This window comes from Takifugu flavidus, chromosome 5 (genome assembly GCF_003711565.1).
Source record: "Takifugu flavidus isolate HTHZ2018 chromosome 5, ASM371156v2, whole genome shotgun sequence".
NCBI classification, from domain to species: domain Eukaryota; kingdom Metazoa; phylum Chordata; class Actinopteri; order Tetraodontiformes; family Tetraodontidae; genus Takifugu; species Takifugu flavidus.
In genome coordinates, this window is record NC_079524.1 from 9,866,955 (window position 1) to 9,882,939 (window position 15,985).

General features: G+C 41.5%; 1 protein-coding gene across 4 annotated transcripts; it reads right to left on the minus strand.

Annotated features, from left to right (window-relative positions):
* Positions 1-348: 348 nt before the first annotated feature.
* On the minus strand, positions 349-15,211 carry slc23a2 (solute carrier family 23 member 2). 4 transcript variants are annotated; one of them, XM_057031924.1, is made up of 16 exons: positions 14,933-15,195; positions 10,670-10,718; positions 8,909-9,063; positions 8,077-8,175; positions 7,788-7,904; positions 7,516-7,673; positions 6,897-6,985; positions 6,657-6,724; positions 5,864-6,045; positions 5,165-5,285; positions 4,623-4,779; positions 4,288-4,435; positions 4,076-4,181; positions 3,647-3,914; positions 3,377-3,472; positions 349-3,283 (listed from the first exon to the last, which is right to left on the minus strand). In XM_057031924.1, the coding sequence occupies exons 2-16, from the start codon at positions 10,716-10,718 to the stop codon at positions 3,021-3,023; spliced, it is 2,076 nt and encodes a 691-aa protein (XP_056887904.1). In that variant the 5' UTR covers positions 14,933-15,195; the 3' UTR covers positions 349-3,020. The 4 variants fall into 4 exon arrangements, with proteins under 4 accessions (XP_056887904.1, XP_056887902.1, XP_056887903.1 ...); XM_057031922.1 differs by having other exon boundaries at positions 8,834-9,063; XM_057031923.1 differs by having other exon boundaries at positions 8,834-9,063; positions 10,670-10,788.
* Positions 15,212-15,985: the final 774 nt, after the last annotated feature.

Sequence of the window (15,985 nt, forward strand, 5' to 3'; positions counted from 1 at the left end):
GTCCCGCCCTTAAATCGTTTCTATTTCCCAAAATAAACGATACGATTCTAAAACTTTAATCTGATACAATATATAATATGGGCATACTGGGAGCTAGCCTCTTGTGTAAAGCTGGAGATTTTTTATGCCTGCCCCCCCCCCAAAAAAAAATCTGGATTAAATTTTTTAGCTAGTTTACAGTGTAAACGTTACACTAAAAGCTTAATTGTTAACGGGAACTGTCTCATCACACTTTCATGACAGTAAATGGGATAACAAACCACAGAGTTGCTCAAAAAGCGTTTTATCGATGTTTTCTGAGTCCTCAGATCGTGTCAAGATAACAGACAAAAAAAGACAAGATAACTGTTGCTTCTGTAACATCTTTTTAAATATCAGGAACAAAGAATAAAACAATTTCTTGCTACAATTATTTTACAGAATTTCAGTTCCAGAAAAATTTAGTAAAATCCATTAAATATACATTTCTGCTTTATATTTAAAATTCTCTCACTTTATTTTAATGTATGCGTAACTGTTTATGGGACAGAAATGAGTTATAGCAAAAAAAAGCCCAAGAAAATACCTAGCAAATAAAGCAAACAGAATTTCAAACCCAAATTTCATTGAAATCAAAAGTACAACGAAAAGAAAACACTTTCTCAGATTTGTGTATTACAAACATCTGCTTGCCAAAAAAACATGTAAACTGTATTAAAAAGAAAACGACACAAAAATATATTCAGGTAGCACCCTTTCAAAATAACTGAAAGGGACAGAATTCTGCATGTACACCTGTTGCTTTAGCAGACAATAAAACAGACAAGCCTACATTTATCTAGACTGCTTTCACTGTAAATGAGCTAAGGGTGTAACAGAAACCCACAGCGATCTATAAAGGACCTTAAACATAAGAGAATGCATGATCAAACAGTGCCAGTAAACATGAATACATCTATCTTTAAACAATAAGGCATATTCACTCAGTTGCAGAGGTTCAGGATAAGGAGGCCAGCTGGAAAGTTCTCCCACATCCAGAATCATCACCAGGAAGAATTGTCAACCCCACATGTAACAGGAGGGGACAACAATGTATGTTCACCATGGGTGGGGGGGGGGGGGGGTTGTAAAGGGAAACAGAGGAGAGGTGTGCAGGGTGTACTGGTCCCATGTACAAGACATTGTGATGTCAAGACGATGTGCATGTGTTGTGCGCAAAATAACGGGGGGAAAAGATGCACTCAAGGTAATGATGCTTGGGATCGGCTGGCAGACCAACGACACCTTAATGATCAGTGAAGGTAAGCTTTAGCTTCTGCGTCGGTTGTAGCATAGCTTCACCTCCACAAACAGCTCTGTCCAACCAGCGATTGTTAGTTAAGGTGTGAGACTATTTCACAACGTCCGCCAGTGTTACAATAAGAGACCCACAATTGTCTGACTGTATGTGTGTTGTTACTCGTGACAGCGGCCATTGTAAAATTGTGGCTAACATCTAGCTAGCCGTTCAATAATAGCCTTAGGTCCAAAATAGTCATATACAGAATATAGTCACTTTATATTATCAGACATGCTCAGACTTGACCGTTTCTTGATGAGAACTAATGACATTTTAGGGTTTCAGTTTCGATGTTCACGCCAACCCCGACATTATTGGCACTTAAACATGTGCAAACAGTTCGTGTGGTTATAAAAAGGCTCTCGAAGTCAAACGTCCAATTAAAACACTTTAAAAAGTGTTTGCCCTTCAAATATATAAGATGACATCAATGGAATGATATAAAAGCAGCTTACATCTTGCATTAGAAATCAGTTCAGGAAACCGCTGCTTTCCCTAAATGACTATTTTAAAGTGCCAACATTCCTTCAGACTGGCAGAGTGAGAGGTGTCCGTCAACCAGCTCTGCACCAGTTTTACAGGTCATAAACTTTAACAATGTGCAAGACAAACGTATATCTTCTGTAAGCGATCACACAAATCCCAGGAAATAAATAAATGAATACCATTATCGGCTAAAACAATTTTTGCTAGTCTCTTACAAAAGAAACTTTTGGTACACACTTACAAAACAAAATTTAAAACTAACAGAAGTTAGGTTTTAGGGCAATCTTGGTGCGGTAAAAACTAGGCTAGAGGAGATATTTAGTAGTTTGTCAGTTGTTTTTCGCTATTGTACTGAAAGTTTTGTCAATTCAGAAACATGCAAATCAGGGTCACAGCAGGACTTGTTAGTGGTAACTGCATAACAGTGATTCAGAGATCTTCTGAATATTAGCGCTATGTTAAGCAAAGGAGAGATGTGAGGTCCTTCTGTGTGAGATGAACGGAACAGATGTGGAGCGAAACAGGTCGAAGCAGGACAGTTGGGTAACATTCTGGTCTGAAAGTCATGAGGCAGTAAGTGCAAAACAAATTCACAATCAATTTGCATGGCTAAGGAAACCAGACAAACATCCATCTCATGACAAGCATCCGCACCTCAGGGACATTTAGGTTGTACTGTGTGTGTGTGTGTGTGTGTGTGTGTGTGTTGTGTGTGTGTGTGTGTGTGTGTGTGTGTGTGACAGAAAAGGCTACCAAATGATTTGTTTAGGGGTGGACCCAGAAGTAAACTTGCGCAACTCCCAAACTGCCTGATAAAATCTACATTTCCTTTAGGGGGATAAACTTGTTTAGTAAAAAGTTGCAGCGATAACAAAATAGATTGCACTGCATTTATCTTTTCGGAATCATTTTCTTCCTGCATAATGCAAGCACACATACATACACCTACACACACAGCCTAAACTCCCTGATGACATCTTTTTTGCATGCTGCAAGTCGCATGCTTAAAGTAGCATAGTGTAAAATTAGAAAAAAAAACACATCAAAGAAAACATAGTGATGGAGGTAGGGAGGAGGTGGCACGGTGCATTTTCTTCCACACACTCCCGAATCCTGCTTCATGTCAGTTCCTCTCACTCTCCCTCCTTTGATCTTCCTACCACCTCCCTGTCCTCCAATCCATCTACACATAACATTTCATAGCACCAGTCTTTTGCTATACTCTGCTCTCCCCAGGCGCTGTGCCTCCCTCTCCTTTCAGCACATTCTCTGGTCCCCCTCTGTTCCTGCAGCTTTTTGGCAGCCACCCCCACTGGTAACCGTTGAAGGTGGGGCTGATGGGGATGTATTTGAAGATACGATGTCTCCGGAGGAAGTCCATTCCAAACGGCAGATCATAAGTTCGCATCCCTTCCAGTTCTGCTGCACTTAGACCAGAACCACGTTTCAGCTTTCTGAGACCTCGCTCTTCTGGGGAACCTGAGGAGCAAATGAAGACAGAAATAATAACCTAAAATGCTTTCAAAAATATAAAAGAAAGAGAGAGAGAGAGAGAGACATTGATGTCCTTACCAGGGATAGTATTGTCCAAAATGAAAGCAACAGAACCACCAACAAACATGGCGGTGGTGAGGAGGACGTTTAACACTTGGTCAATCTCAACTATACCTGTGAAATATAACCAGAAACGGACTTTTGTCAAAACCTAGTCAAAGCAGACTATCTCAATCCTCTACCTAAAATAGTGGAGATAAAATTTACAGTAAGAAAAAGAGAACTCTATGTATGAATGTATTTTAAGAAACTCCCAGTCGTTTTGTGGCTCCTCTTTATTCCACTTACCAGTGACTAGAGGGTTCTGTTTGAGGTAGCTTGGCAGAACTAGACCAAAAAAGATGGAAAAACCGAGAACAAAGAGGTTCCTGGAGGAGTTGAGGTCCACAAACTGCAGGTTGGACAGTCCCACCGCTGTGATCATGCCAAAAAGGGTGCAGAACAAAGCTCCCAAGACCGGATCAGGGAGAGATGCAAAAAGAGCACTGAATTTCCCCACAAGCCCCAGAAACAGCATCATGGCAGCTCCATACTGAATCACACGTCTGCTTCCCACCTGGAAAACAGTAACCAGGAATAGAAGCTTGGTAAAAAAAACAAAAAAAGGTCTCATATGTAAAACAAGTGTAAAAAAAAAAAAAAAAACCAACACATCTCCTACATATTTAAATAATGAAAATAAGTAAATGCAGGTAATGTATACCAGCAACATGTTACCTTTGTGATTCCAAGCACTCCTATATTTGGACTAGAAGAGGTGGATCCATTTCCAGTCCCAAAAAGACCATCCAGTACGCAGGAAAGCCCTTCTACGAATATCCCTCTGTAGAGACAGCCAACAAAGCCTCCACTTAGAAAACCAGATGCAAACTGGCTCCCATTACACTTTATAAAGGTGAATTATTCCAGAGAAAACAACGATGGAAGACCTGTTGATGGCATGGATGGGGGGCGGAGGGGCACATGACAGACGTGCACAGGCGTAGTAATCGCCAATTGATTCAATGATGCTGGCCACCACAGCACTCATCATGCCGATCACTCCGGCAGCGGTTACAGTCGGAACACCCCACTGAACTGTTAAAGTAAAAGAACATAAAGCCATTCTACAGCAAATAAAATGAAAATATTCCAAAAGCACAACTGCTTAAAAACTGGAGTTGGGCAATCGTTGACATTTCTGCTGCTGTCTATCTTTCTTCTTGTGTATTCTGAACTCTCCCTCAGCCCCAACAGGTTTTTAAACGAAAATAAAAAGACTTACAAGGATATGGGATCTTAAACCAGGGCGCTGCTGCGAGGATCCCTTGACGTGCGTCTGTGCGTGCATAGAAGCCATACTTGTCAGGTTCAGGTGGGAAAACATCAGTCACGGTGAAAATGAAACATAAGAGCCACGACACCAGGATGGCCATGATAATCTGAGTGTGAAGGAAAACAGACATTAGAAATGAAGTGGGGGGATAAGAAACACTGCACTTAACTTCTTTTAGTACAATACACGTTCCTATAAGGGGACTTTATGGGTTCTGATGATAATTTCCTGAAATTCTTCTGGAAATTCCTCCCATTTCAAGAGTGACCGACTTAAAGTGGAAACCATTTTAAACTCATGACCAATAGAGGTCAGGAAAAGGCCACTTTACTGTGCACAAAGCAGGAAATGTCATCAAACATCCCTACTTTCCAGGAAAATAAGACCATCTACGGAATTATTTCAAACTTCACTGTGATCGGGGATCAAATTAAAAAGCTCAATATTTACAACAAATCAGACATAGAATCTTGAACAAGGCATTTACTCACAGGAAACATTTTGAAGACCTGCAGTCTATAAGAAGTCCAGCCTTTCTTGGCTTTGTAGATTGGCAGTGGGAAGTGAACATTCCTGGCATACTGAGAGAAGAGCAGCACCAAAAAGATAGTCCTGTTGGACAAAACAGGCACATTACATCTCATTACGCTGTATTCAACAGTGTATTTAAGTGTGGTACACCAATATTTTTCTGGCTCCAGAGGTGATCCATCAACTTTAATGGCCCCATAATAATAAATCGATGTCAATTACATCCACACATCCACTCACTTCAAGAGAGAGGTCACTTTATAACAACAACGACAGCGAGAACTTGCATATGCCACATGATTGCAGCTTTTAATCAGATTATCTCCCACAAGACCGTTGGTTCTACTCGGTAAACCTTTTGTGTATGGCTGTATGTGTGGAAATTACCAAAAGAAAGAAAACAGAGATAAAAAGAGAATCAGTCCTTTATAACCAGCAGAGTGTCTGATTACAGGTGAAGAAGAGAGGAATGAGGAACCAGATTATATCTCGTTTCCCTTAAATTCCTCATCTGTATATAGTTATGTGTTTAAGCATACGGTAAATGCACTTTTATCATAATCTCTTCCAACTGTGTTAGTGGAAAGGTGAAATTTAGGCCATTTGGCAGCGTTAGTGTTACATAAATGCACAGTATTTGCGTAATAGTGTGTACATACAGCATTGCTATGCCCCAGTGTTTACCGGCCCTCTCGCCTGCTGCCTGGAAACCAGACAGGCCAATAAGTGCCACAGTGGGGGTGATGGTCAGAGGTCCAATGTACTTCAACAGTAAGCCAGGTAGACCCAAGGCTCCGATGCACACCTCAACCATGGAGGACACAATGATAGCTCCTTGGATCTGAGAGATCAAATGAAATGTGAAGAGAAGAAAAATGTTGCTGAATGAAATAAGGTATTTGCAGAAAAAGTGAAAAAAAAAGAAAAGAAGCATGGCTGTCAACTACCTGATAACGTTATTGTATACAATGTTCATTTGACAGTAGCATCGAGTGGTGTTTCAACTCTTGGTTGAAAAGTAAACGGACTACATTTAAAATGAAGGGGAAAAAACCCTTCATTCTTAAGGGTGACGAGGTCAAGATAAATAATCATTTAAATAGGCAATGACTGAGCTAACCATATTTCACTTTGTGGTTGTCTAACAAGTCTGCCATAATTGTTGTAATCTATTTAGCCTTGCTGTGGATCCACTTTTCTTTCATGTTTATTTGATCTTTTTCTGTAGAAGAGTCAACAGTTGCTCTCAAGCTAATGTAGTTAGCTTGCCCTTTTTAACGCTTATTTGAATCAGTTACTCTATTTGACATTAAGTAAAATCTCCTACTTCACTACATGTCAAGCTCACAGCATTATTGTTTGTTTAGGGGCAAAGATTCTTTTGCTGGTGATCCAGACTCATGAACAGCTCTGTTGTTAACCACTCTCTCCCTCCTCCCGTCTTTACCTTACCTCTCGTATCCTGGGTTGCCAAATGTGCTCTGTGTGGAAGAGCTGGGTGCTGTTAAATACCGGAACTTCTGGTAAAGGGAAAACAAAACATGGAGACATAGAGATCCATTAAATCATAAATGGGCAGTCTTATCTACTAGCTCTGAAGCTGGGATCAAAGTAAAAGCTACATTTATTGGATGCCACTTTATTTAATGCCTCGAGTCTCAGTAGCCGGTGAGTTTATAGTGCAGTCAGTACCTGTATTGTTACAATTCCATTTCTCTAAGGACAGTATGGCTCGCGCTGGTGCCAGGAATGCAAAGGCGCTGGCTTGGAACAGTGGCAACCTAAATAGAAACAAACATCAATTCACATTTAACGATCTGGTTTTAAGCAATAACAGCAATAATTAATAACTTTTTTATTAGTGTTAAATTTTGAGGAGGCCTCCATCTCCCTGGTATAAACCTGCTGGGAACGATGACACAGCAAGATTCCAAAGTGACTAGAATGTGGAAATGAAACTTTATGGCCACAACGCCCCTTCAGTGGTGATTTAACAAAAAGTGGAGAGTTTGGAAGAAAACAATTAAGAGAAGGATTTGAAAAACTGTGAAACCACTACTGTATAAGAGAAACAGTCCCTAATAAATCCATGAGTCACGAGCAGTGCTGGGCAGTAATGTCTTCTCTCCAACATCATCATTTCCAGTAAGGCTACACAAAATTAGAATTTCAATAACTTTATAAATTAGACCACTAAATTGCTTATTACATCATGCTATTGATTTCAAATAATTCCTGTTAAAGACCGACCAATGATCTCGACCCGACAACAATCCTTCTGACTGAAAGGAGAGGATGGAAATGGCCCTACCTGCATCCCAGTGTGGTCTGAAGCAGCGTTGTGATGCCCACACAGAAGAAGATGGTCCCAATGAGCTGACTGGTGGCCCACTGGTCAAAGCCAACACACATGGCCTCAGCAAGGAGGAACGGCACTGCGATAGTTCCACTAAAACATGTCAAGTAGTGCTGCAAGGACAAGCCACAGATTGCTGCATCAATCGCTTCCAGTCCAGTTCCATTGCAATGATAAATGTGGTCAATTAAATGCTCAAAGGTCAACAGAGAGGGTTGTGCGTTTACCTGTAAACCCAAAAACACGCAGAGGTACCAAGGCGGGGTGTCTTCGATGGTGTAGATCATATCCACCCTCCGCGCGTCCGCGCTGTCTCTGCTGTCCAAGGTCTCCGACATTGGACTCTTTTACACGTGACAATAACGACGTCTTTAGGATTTATATCACTTCATAGGTTACAAGTCACACAGTTGTTATAGGAAAAAGACATAACAGCAGTTTTACGACTCACAACGTCAGCGTTTTGTAGACATGAAACACGACTTTCAGTTCTGCTCTTCGCGGACTGCAAATTACCTTTTCTGTGATTTGGTTTTCTTTAGTATAGATGGCCATCAGCTCGGTGTTCTCCGTGTCCTGGTCTCCGCTGGCGCTCCCCACACCGTTTATCACCACCTACAGACACACAATGCAACACAAGCATCAGCACACACAATTCCAGCCCATTTCCTTTCCGGCTGCAAATTTGTCCTCGTTAGTTTGATTTTAAATATTTTGAAATGTAATTCTCCGGGTCAAATCATCCACCGTCGAGACACAAACAAGGTTTCAACAAAAATGAGACGCTTGAGCTGCAAGGAAACAAAGAATGGAATTTTATTTTATGAAGATAAACCCACTGAGAAGGACCAATGGGCAGTTGCAATATAGATTATAGATTACTATAGATTACTATAGATAACAGTGTTAAAACACCCTTTATTCTCATCCCCCAACAGTCACTGTTGCTTGGCCACATCCAGGCAGATGAAAAACCTCAGGAAGAGGAAGCCATATCGAGAAAGTACTGGTCCTTTTATGGAAATATGCTTTGTGCGGTTGCACTTAGTTAAACCGACGCCGACACTGTTGACACCAGACTCAGATGATTTTTATAAAATGAGCTAAATGGCAATTATTTCAAGTTTAACTTGAATTATGTCTTCATATTTGTCGTTAACGTGCTCACGCCGCCTTTTAAGAGCGCGTTGCGAATCCTGATGCGTACCAAAATTTCAACCATCTGACTGAGAGCGTGCTGCTGTCAAATTCACCAACAGAAAGAGTCGCGTACCGGAATAGGGTAAAAACAAGCGCCATGTTTGCCGTCGTCTTCATATTTTCCTGCCTCACTGCTGGTTTCAAGCACCTTGGAGGTGGTATTCTTCCCAACGCCCATCGCGGTGTTCTCGAAGTCCCCGTCCTCCTCTACTTCCACGTGTCCCGTCCCCGTTTTGTCTCGCTCTGCCGTGAACTCTGTAGACGAATTCTTCAGTCCGATTACATCATCCAGCACCGTCTCTCCTGCATGGACAAAATACACAGATAAATAGAGATTAACATGTCTGTATGTTAGAGGCGTGTCCTAAATTCTTTTTCAAGATTTAAGGCATCAGAGAGGCTGAGAGAACGCCACCCTTCTCAGACATGAGGTCGATAATTCTGTTTCTACCAAACTGCTGAAACCTAATTGGTTCAAACTAGTCAGTTGTCAAGACTGATGCTTTTTGTCTGCACTTTTTTTTCTTGAGCTTCAATTTTGGACCATTCTGCAAAACAAAACACAACAAAGCTTGCCGACATTACAACAGAAATTATTTTCCCCATAAATAAGAAATAATGAAGGAAATGCTCAGCTGTTGCTGGAGTGTGTGTGTTGATGTTAATATGAGCATTAGATTGCAATTATAGTAACAAAGTATACATAAGCAAAATCAGTTTCATAATTTTGTTTAAGTATAGACTGTTTAAACTATAAAGATTATTCTGTCATAGTCGGTTTAAAAATGAATCTATATTGGTGTTGTTATCATCATCTGGGCTGATTAGAAGATTGATCAGAAGTAAACAAGCCAATAAGCTTAACCATAACTGTAATGTCATTTATTGGGGAATTAGATGCTGGGCTGTGAGCTGGAAGAAAAACCCGACGGCCTTCAAAATTGTTTTTTTTCCCCCCCAAATGAGAACCTGAAAATGGCGTGCGTGTGTGTGTTCAGCCCGACTGAGTCAATGCTTTATTGAATTCGCTACAATTACAGCTGCAAGTGTTTAGGGCCAAGTGTCTCAATTAGCTTTGCACATCTGGAGGCTGCCTTGGTTCTTCTTGGTGCAATAGCTGCAGTGGAGTCGGATTGGACAGTGTCAGTCAACAGCGAAGGTCAAGTCTTGCCAGAGATTCTTAATAGAATCTGGAGGTCTGAGCTTTGACTGAGCCAGTCTAACATAATGAATCTGCTTCGTTCTAACTCGTTCCAGTGTAGCTCTGGCTGTTTCTTTAGGCTCTAACTGGGTTTCTTCCAGGGTTTTCTCACCTGACCAGAGCACCTCTCCACATTAAGATCTGTGGAGTGATCAACAAATATAGTAGTTGCCCTGTGGACAGATGGTCTCACCTGTGGACAGATTGTCTCACCTGTGGACAGACTGTCTCACCTGTGGACAGATTGTCTCACCTGTGGACAGATTGTCTCACCTGTGGACAGATTGTCTCACCTGTGGGCAGATTGTCTCACCTGTGGGCAGAAGCTCTGCAGCTCCTCCAGTTACAATGAGCCTCCCTGCTCTTTCTCTGATTAATACTTCCCTTGCATGCAATGCCAGTTTAGGTATCAGGCCATGTATCATTACTTTGGCAAGACACAATTCTTGCACCTCTTGAGGTTCTTAATTGTGTTACACATTCCATAAATGTCAAAGTAGTGGATCTGTAGTTATACAGTCCAAAAATGTGGAGTAGCGAGGGGCCGCAGCCTCTTTATTTGCATCAAGACAGGAAAGTGTTTTGCAACATAAACACATATAGACCGTCTCTAAAGTCTATGTGGTGTTATCACTACTCAAACTACTCTTTGCCCACACAGCCATTCTCCCTGCTTGCAGTGTAAAGATGTCGGGATAGGTATAATACCTAGTTGACACATCCCACCACTCCTCTCAAGTTGGGCTGCTGGGAGCATCTGTATGAAGGGGCAAGAGAGGGGGGAGGAAGCAGAAGAAGATAGAGGAAGGGAGGAAAGCAAATTAGAGCTGAGGACAGAAGGCAGACAGACAAAAGGGTTAAGGAAAAGAAGGGAGGTGAGACATAAGTTAATTTGACAGACAGCATTAACCAGATAATAAAGTTAGTGTTTAGAGTTACTGATGTGTTTGTTCTTGTTTCTCCTGCTACAATTTGGCCTTTCAAAGACAAATGCAATAAAAGGAATATTGAACGTAAAAGACATGTAAGGCTTTACAACAGGTGGCAGCTGCTGTGAGCTAAAGCAAAATTGAAGAGGTTCTGATCAAGTTAGTCAATCACCTTTATTTGATCGTTACCCAGAACCCTTCAAACTCTTCATGTCTAAACAACCAAAACGACAAATACATTCAGCACCTCTATGACAAAAAAACAGAACTTAAATGTATTTGAGAGGCTGTATCCAGCACTTTCAATTTAAAAATGGATTTCCTCTCATCATTTCATTACATAACTTCAGTGGATGTTGCCATCATACTTTTCCTTGTTTTGGACACATAAACACACGATTCAGCTCCTGACTAATTTTCCATTGGCAATCAACAGCTGTATAATTCTTTTGGACCAGTTTTTGTGCAAAAGTGTTTGGTAATGATGTATCATGCTACGAAAAAAAAAGAAGTATAAAACAAAGTCACTTTAAGAGACCAGCTCGATTTGAGACGCATGTCATGCAAACAGAGGTCATAACTCATCACAAAGGATGAACAGGTCTTGTATAAGATATACAGCTTGTGAATAACATCAAGATCCCAGAAGACGCACAACCCTAGGAAGTGAAACTGCTTCTGTACAATCATGAACAGAAACCTGCTGAGGGAAAAAACAAATACACGACATACAAAAATACCTCAAATTGAAAGTATCCATGTGCGAGTCTGAAGGGGAAAAAAAGGTCTAAACATGAATTCAGGTGTGAAATGAAAGAAAAAAAACCCATATACAAAGAACAAAATTCCCTTATAAATGAGACTGCAGGGTCTAATTGCAATCACCACTCTAAGAACCAGATTTACGGCTTCAGCATTGATGAGGAAATAATCTTTGACAACATTATTCGATTCGGTTCATCCATAACCCAAAGCATAACTTTGGGTTATGCATAACTTAACATAACTTGACTGTAGACTTTCCAAAGTATTCCAGCCAATTATGGCATCATGAGCAAATGCTGAACACATGAAATATGTAGGTTAAACTAGGTTAATCATTTCTACCCTGAAACTACAATAGCAGAAGCAGTGATTTAAACAAAGTAGGTTTGTGGGTTTATGGACATTTGACATCAACGGGTGCATGTAGGCGATTTTCCCTTCTGACACTAGCAATCCCTCAAGAATGGACCTGACTTGTGGTTCATAATGACTGACGATTTTTATGAGAGGAAGAGAAAACCTCCAAACTACGGTACTTCCAGCTGTCCGACCAATACTCCCAAAAGGGTTATTAGTGCTGAATTAAAGCTAATCATTAAGAAACAGTTTAGAAGGTGCATTTTGCCATGACTGCTGCTTGTGGAAGATGTTAGGACATAAAAATCAATGCCCATTGGCTTTAAGGCCGGCTGGGCAACGAAATGATAATCCAGCAGCCCTGCCTGCTTGAACCACTAACCTAGCTGCAAGTGCTGCAAGCCAAACGGGTCTTTAAAAATATTTAGGTTGGCCTAAAACCACAGAAAGGGCCTGTTTTCTTTTGTAATTCATGCTTTACCTGCGGGATGCCTGTCAAGCTGTGTTGCACAAACACATTTCTCAGCAGAAGAAACCAAAGTGGTGGGAATGACGGCAACATTTATATAAAAATGGGCTGTGGCAGTTACACAGATATGTTTTCATTAAAAGAATATCTCTGTAATATACCTCCATACGATGGTGTACCTGCTCAGGCACCCGTTGCAGGCTAGCAGGAGGCCAGACAAGAATCTGTGAAGAAGCATTCTCGCTCATGCTGTCCTGGCAGTGTTCTGTGTCTAACATGCTATGCTGATGGTCAAAAGGCTCTTACACCCTCTTAAAAAATGAAACAGAAAATAATCCTTTAATGCGGGACTCTCCCAAATCTTCAGGGGGACACCAGCGAAGCGTTTACTTTCTCATGGTTGCTCATTCAGAAACAGGCAGCAGTATCAAGAACAACACCTTCACAAGAACAATGCAGAAGGAAATGGGCTCAGTTTGACATGTCCAGGCAACTCACCAAGCCCATGGGACCATGGCAAAATCTACAGTGATTCTAAACACTGGATCCTTTTTCAAGATTTCTGCTGGCAGAAAAAAAACAGCCTCTAACCTGAATTAACGTTCACACCTTGCTTGATACTGTTATTTTGATATTGTTACATTTCTTTCTGTATATCTGAATAAAACCAGTTTATGTCCAGTCCTGAAATTTGAACACTTTCAACTGTTTTTTTAGTATTCAAATTAACACACACCCATGCTTCATGACATCATTTGTCTGCGCCCACAAGCAGCCCCGCCCGAGCGATCCTGCACGTAACGAAGATTGTGAGAAGGCAGTACATCATAAACTCCACATCAATCTGCTAGGTGGAAGAACCAAGTCACCCTTCTGCATTTAATTAAAGCAGTATTTTGTTGTTGTTTTCATGTTTTTACAATTTTTCATTCATTCATTAGTGAATTTAAATACAACAGAGAAGATGTGCTATTAACGTCCGACCAGAATATCTCTGAGAGAAAACTGCCTATGTTACAGAAAACAACCTTTTAAAGTTCACTTTTAGTCAGACTAAAGCAATCATTTATTTTTGTGTGTCATGCACACTGAGGATTCCTCTGCTGCCTGCACCATCCTGGAGCACGATCTGTGTGGCAGTGATGGTCTGTGGAAGCATATAGCTAAAGGGGACCTCCACATACTGGCCAGATATGTCCATACAGTGGGTCCTCCTAATGCAGGTCAATATCCCCCTTATGGGGCCGGAGTGTTTCCACAGCTCCTGGATGACAATAGCATTTTTGCCTCTGACTGGCCCACCCACACCTAAATTCAATAGAGCTGCAGGTTTTGTTGGATCCACCACTGGAGCAGAAGGATGCTGTAATCCAGGTCTTAGAGACCATCTGTTGTCTCACCAGCCGCACACTGTGGTCAGCTGCAATGTGAGCCGTCTCAAAAGTTGGATCAAATTTTTAACACTGAATATGAGTCTGATTCTGAATCGAGCCCTCAGTGAGTTCGTGATTTGGGCTTCCACTGATAGTTCTTGCACGATTTAGATCTCAATAAACATTCTTAAATAGAATATTTCTATTTGGTAGTGAAATCAAACATCACTAACGACTGGGGTTACACTGAGTCCAAGTCAAATGGACACTGTCCAAAGCCACCATCATTCTGTGTTTCTCTTATCTCCACTGTCTTCTGTCATTTGTCTATTTAGTCAAGATTATTCGTCAATGACTCGTGCATTACACACAGGTGTAAACGCACTTCTATTGACACCTGACTCACTGGGTTTCCAGGACAACTTTATTGTGAAGAGCCAATACGTTCTAATGGTGTCCCAGTTAAGTCTTGGCCTGGAAATTTCCCTCCTTCCCTCCCTGATTCACACTGGGGCAAACTCACGGGATTATTCATTTTGTCTTGTTAGCTTTCGCCTATTCGTCACTTGTTTTAAATCCTTGGGAGAGATCAGGCGTCCACAACACAAAGATAACCGATAATACATGCGACCGACCACGCAGATATTTCGCGGATTCCGCAGACATTGTACAGTATCCCTAAACCATTGTCATTTCCAGCCTTATCGCCAATTAGCATAAAACATTTCACTGTCAAGGTCCAAGGCTCTAATAAAAAAGTCTTCTCATAACGAGTTCAGCTACAGGAAGTCAGACGCAATGACCCACATTACCAAACATGCAGTTATCGCGTTACCCAACGTAAAAAGGTGGGTAAATACACGCTTTCTTTAGCCGGGGGTCCTAAAACAGCATAACCAAGCTGCCAATGTATTAGCTAATCTCAAACGTCGATCTTTTCTCACCGTTACTCGCAGGCGGCGATGTAACGGCGACATCTTCTCAACGTCCACGCGTGTGCGTGAGTGCGTGAGAGAGAGGCAGAAATGCGTGTAGTGGGGTTTCTAAACGTGTGCGTGTGCTGAGGTTAGGAGCTCACCTGAGCGCTGCGAGACAAAGACGGAGCCCCCGTCTGTTTTCGCTAACGTCGCGTGCCTCGGCTGCTGGCCGCCGTGGCTCGTGATGCGTCGCGCGCAGGGAGAAGCTCGGCGGCGGAGAGGAGAGCCGTCTTCAAACCGGCGCGTGTCTACACGAGCTGCTTCTCCTCCTCCACGCGACTGACCCCTCGGCTACGGACGCACTTTCTTTCCATGGAGGAACCGTCCCTGGACCACGGAGTCGTCATTGGGTAACACGCATGCCTACATCCACTCGTGACGTTGAGGGTATGCCCCGCCTCGGGGCCGCGGTTCAGCCAATCAGCGGCGGCCGGCACTGTGACGTACATCCAGTCTGAGCAGAACGGTGGAAGCACGTTACAAAATTTTTGTAATAGCGACCTTTCGTAATCTTCACCTTTACCTCGTTTTTTTCTCAGTGGTTACATGTGACTTTCCAGGGTTTTAACGTTGTGTTGATTTGATTGACCTGAAACTGGTAGATTCATTTGTAACAGCAGTATTGAAATAATATTTTCTAGATATTTGGTTGAAATGGTTACGTTGCTATGCATGTACAGTATACATCCATAGACAGAGTGAGTGTGTGTGCAATTTACATGAAACAAGACAGTCACATACAGTGCATTATTACTGTTAGTCTACATCAACATTTAAATATTGAAATAAATCTTTCTCCTCATTGGAACTAATCTTTATTGTCTCTCCAGGGTCCAATGTTAGCATGGTCTTATAACATCCAAATCATAGAAATATGAATTAGACAAGTAATAAAACATAATTTACATCATGCTGGGTGTATTACACTAGAGAACACTGTTCAGAACACTGTAAAACAAAAACAGGAAGAAAAGGAGCAATTGCCATGCAATTTTCTAAAACATTTTGTTACATGAAAAGATGTGTATCCTCTTATTCAACCTGAATAAAATATTCATTGGACACGAGTGGGTGGAGTTTTAATGTTATCAAAGACTTTCTGGAAAAACGCCAGAGTTTCTAACAAAACCAGATTCTCAGGTTCTTTTCTTCTT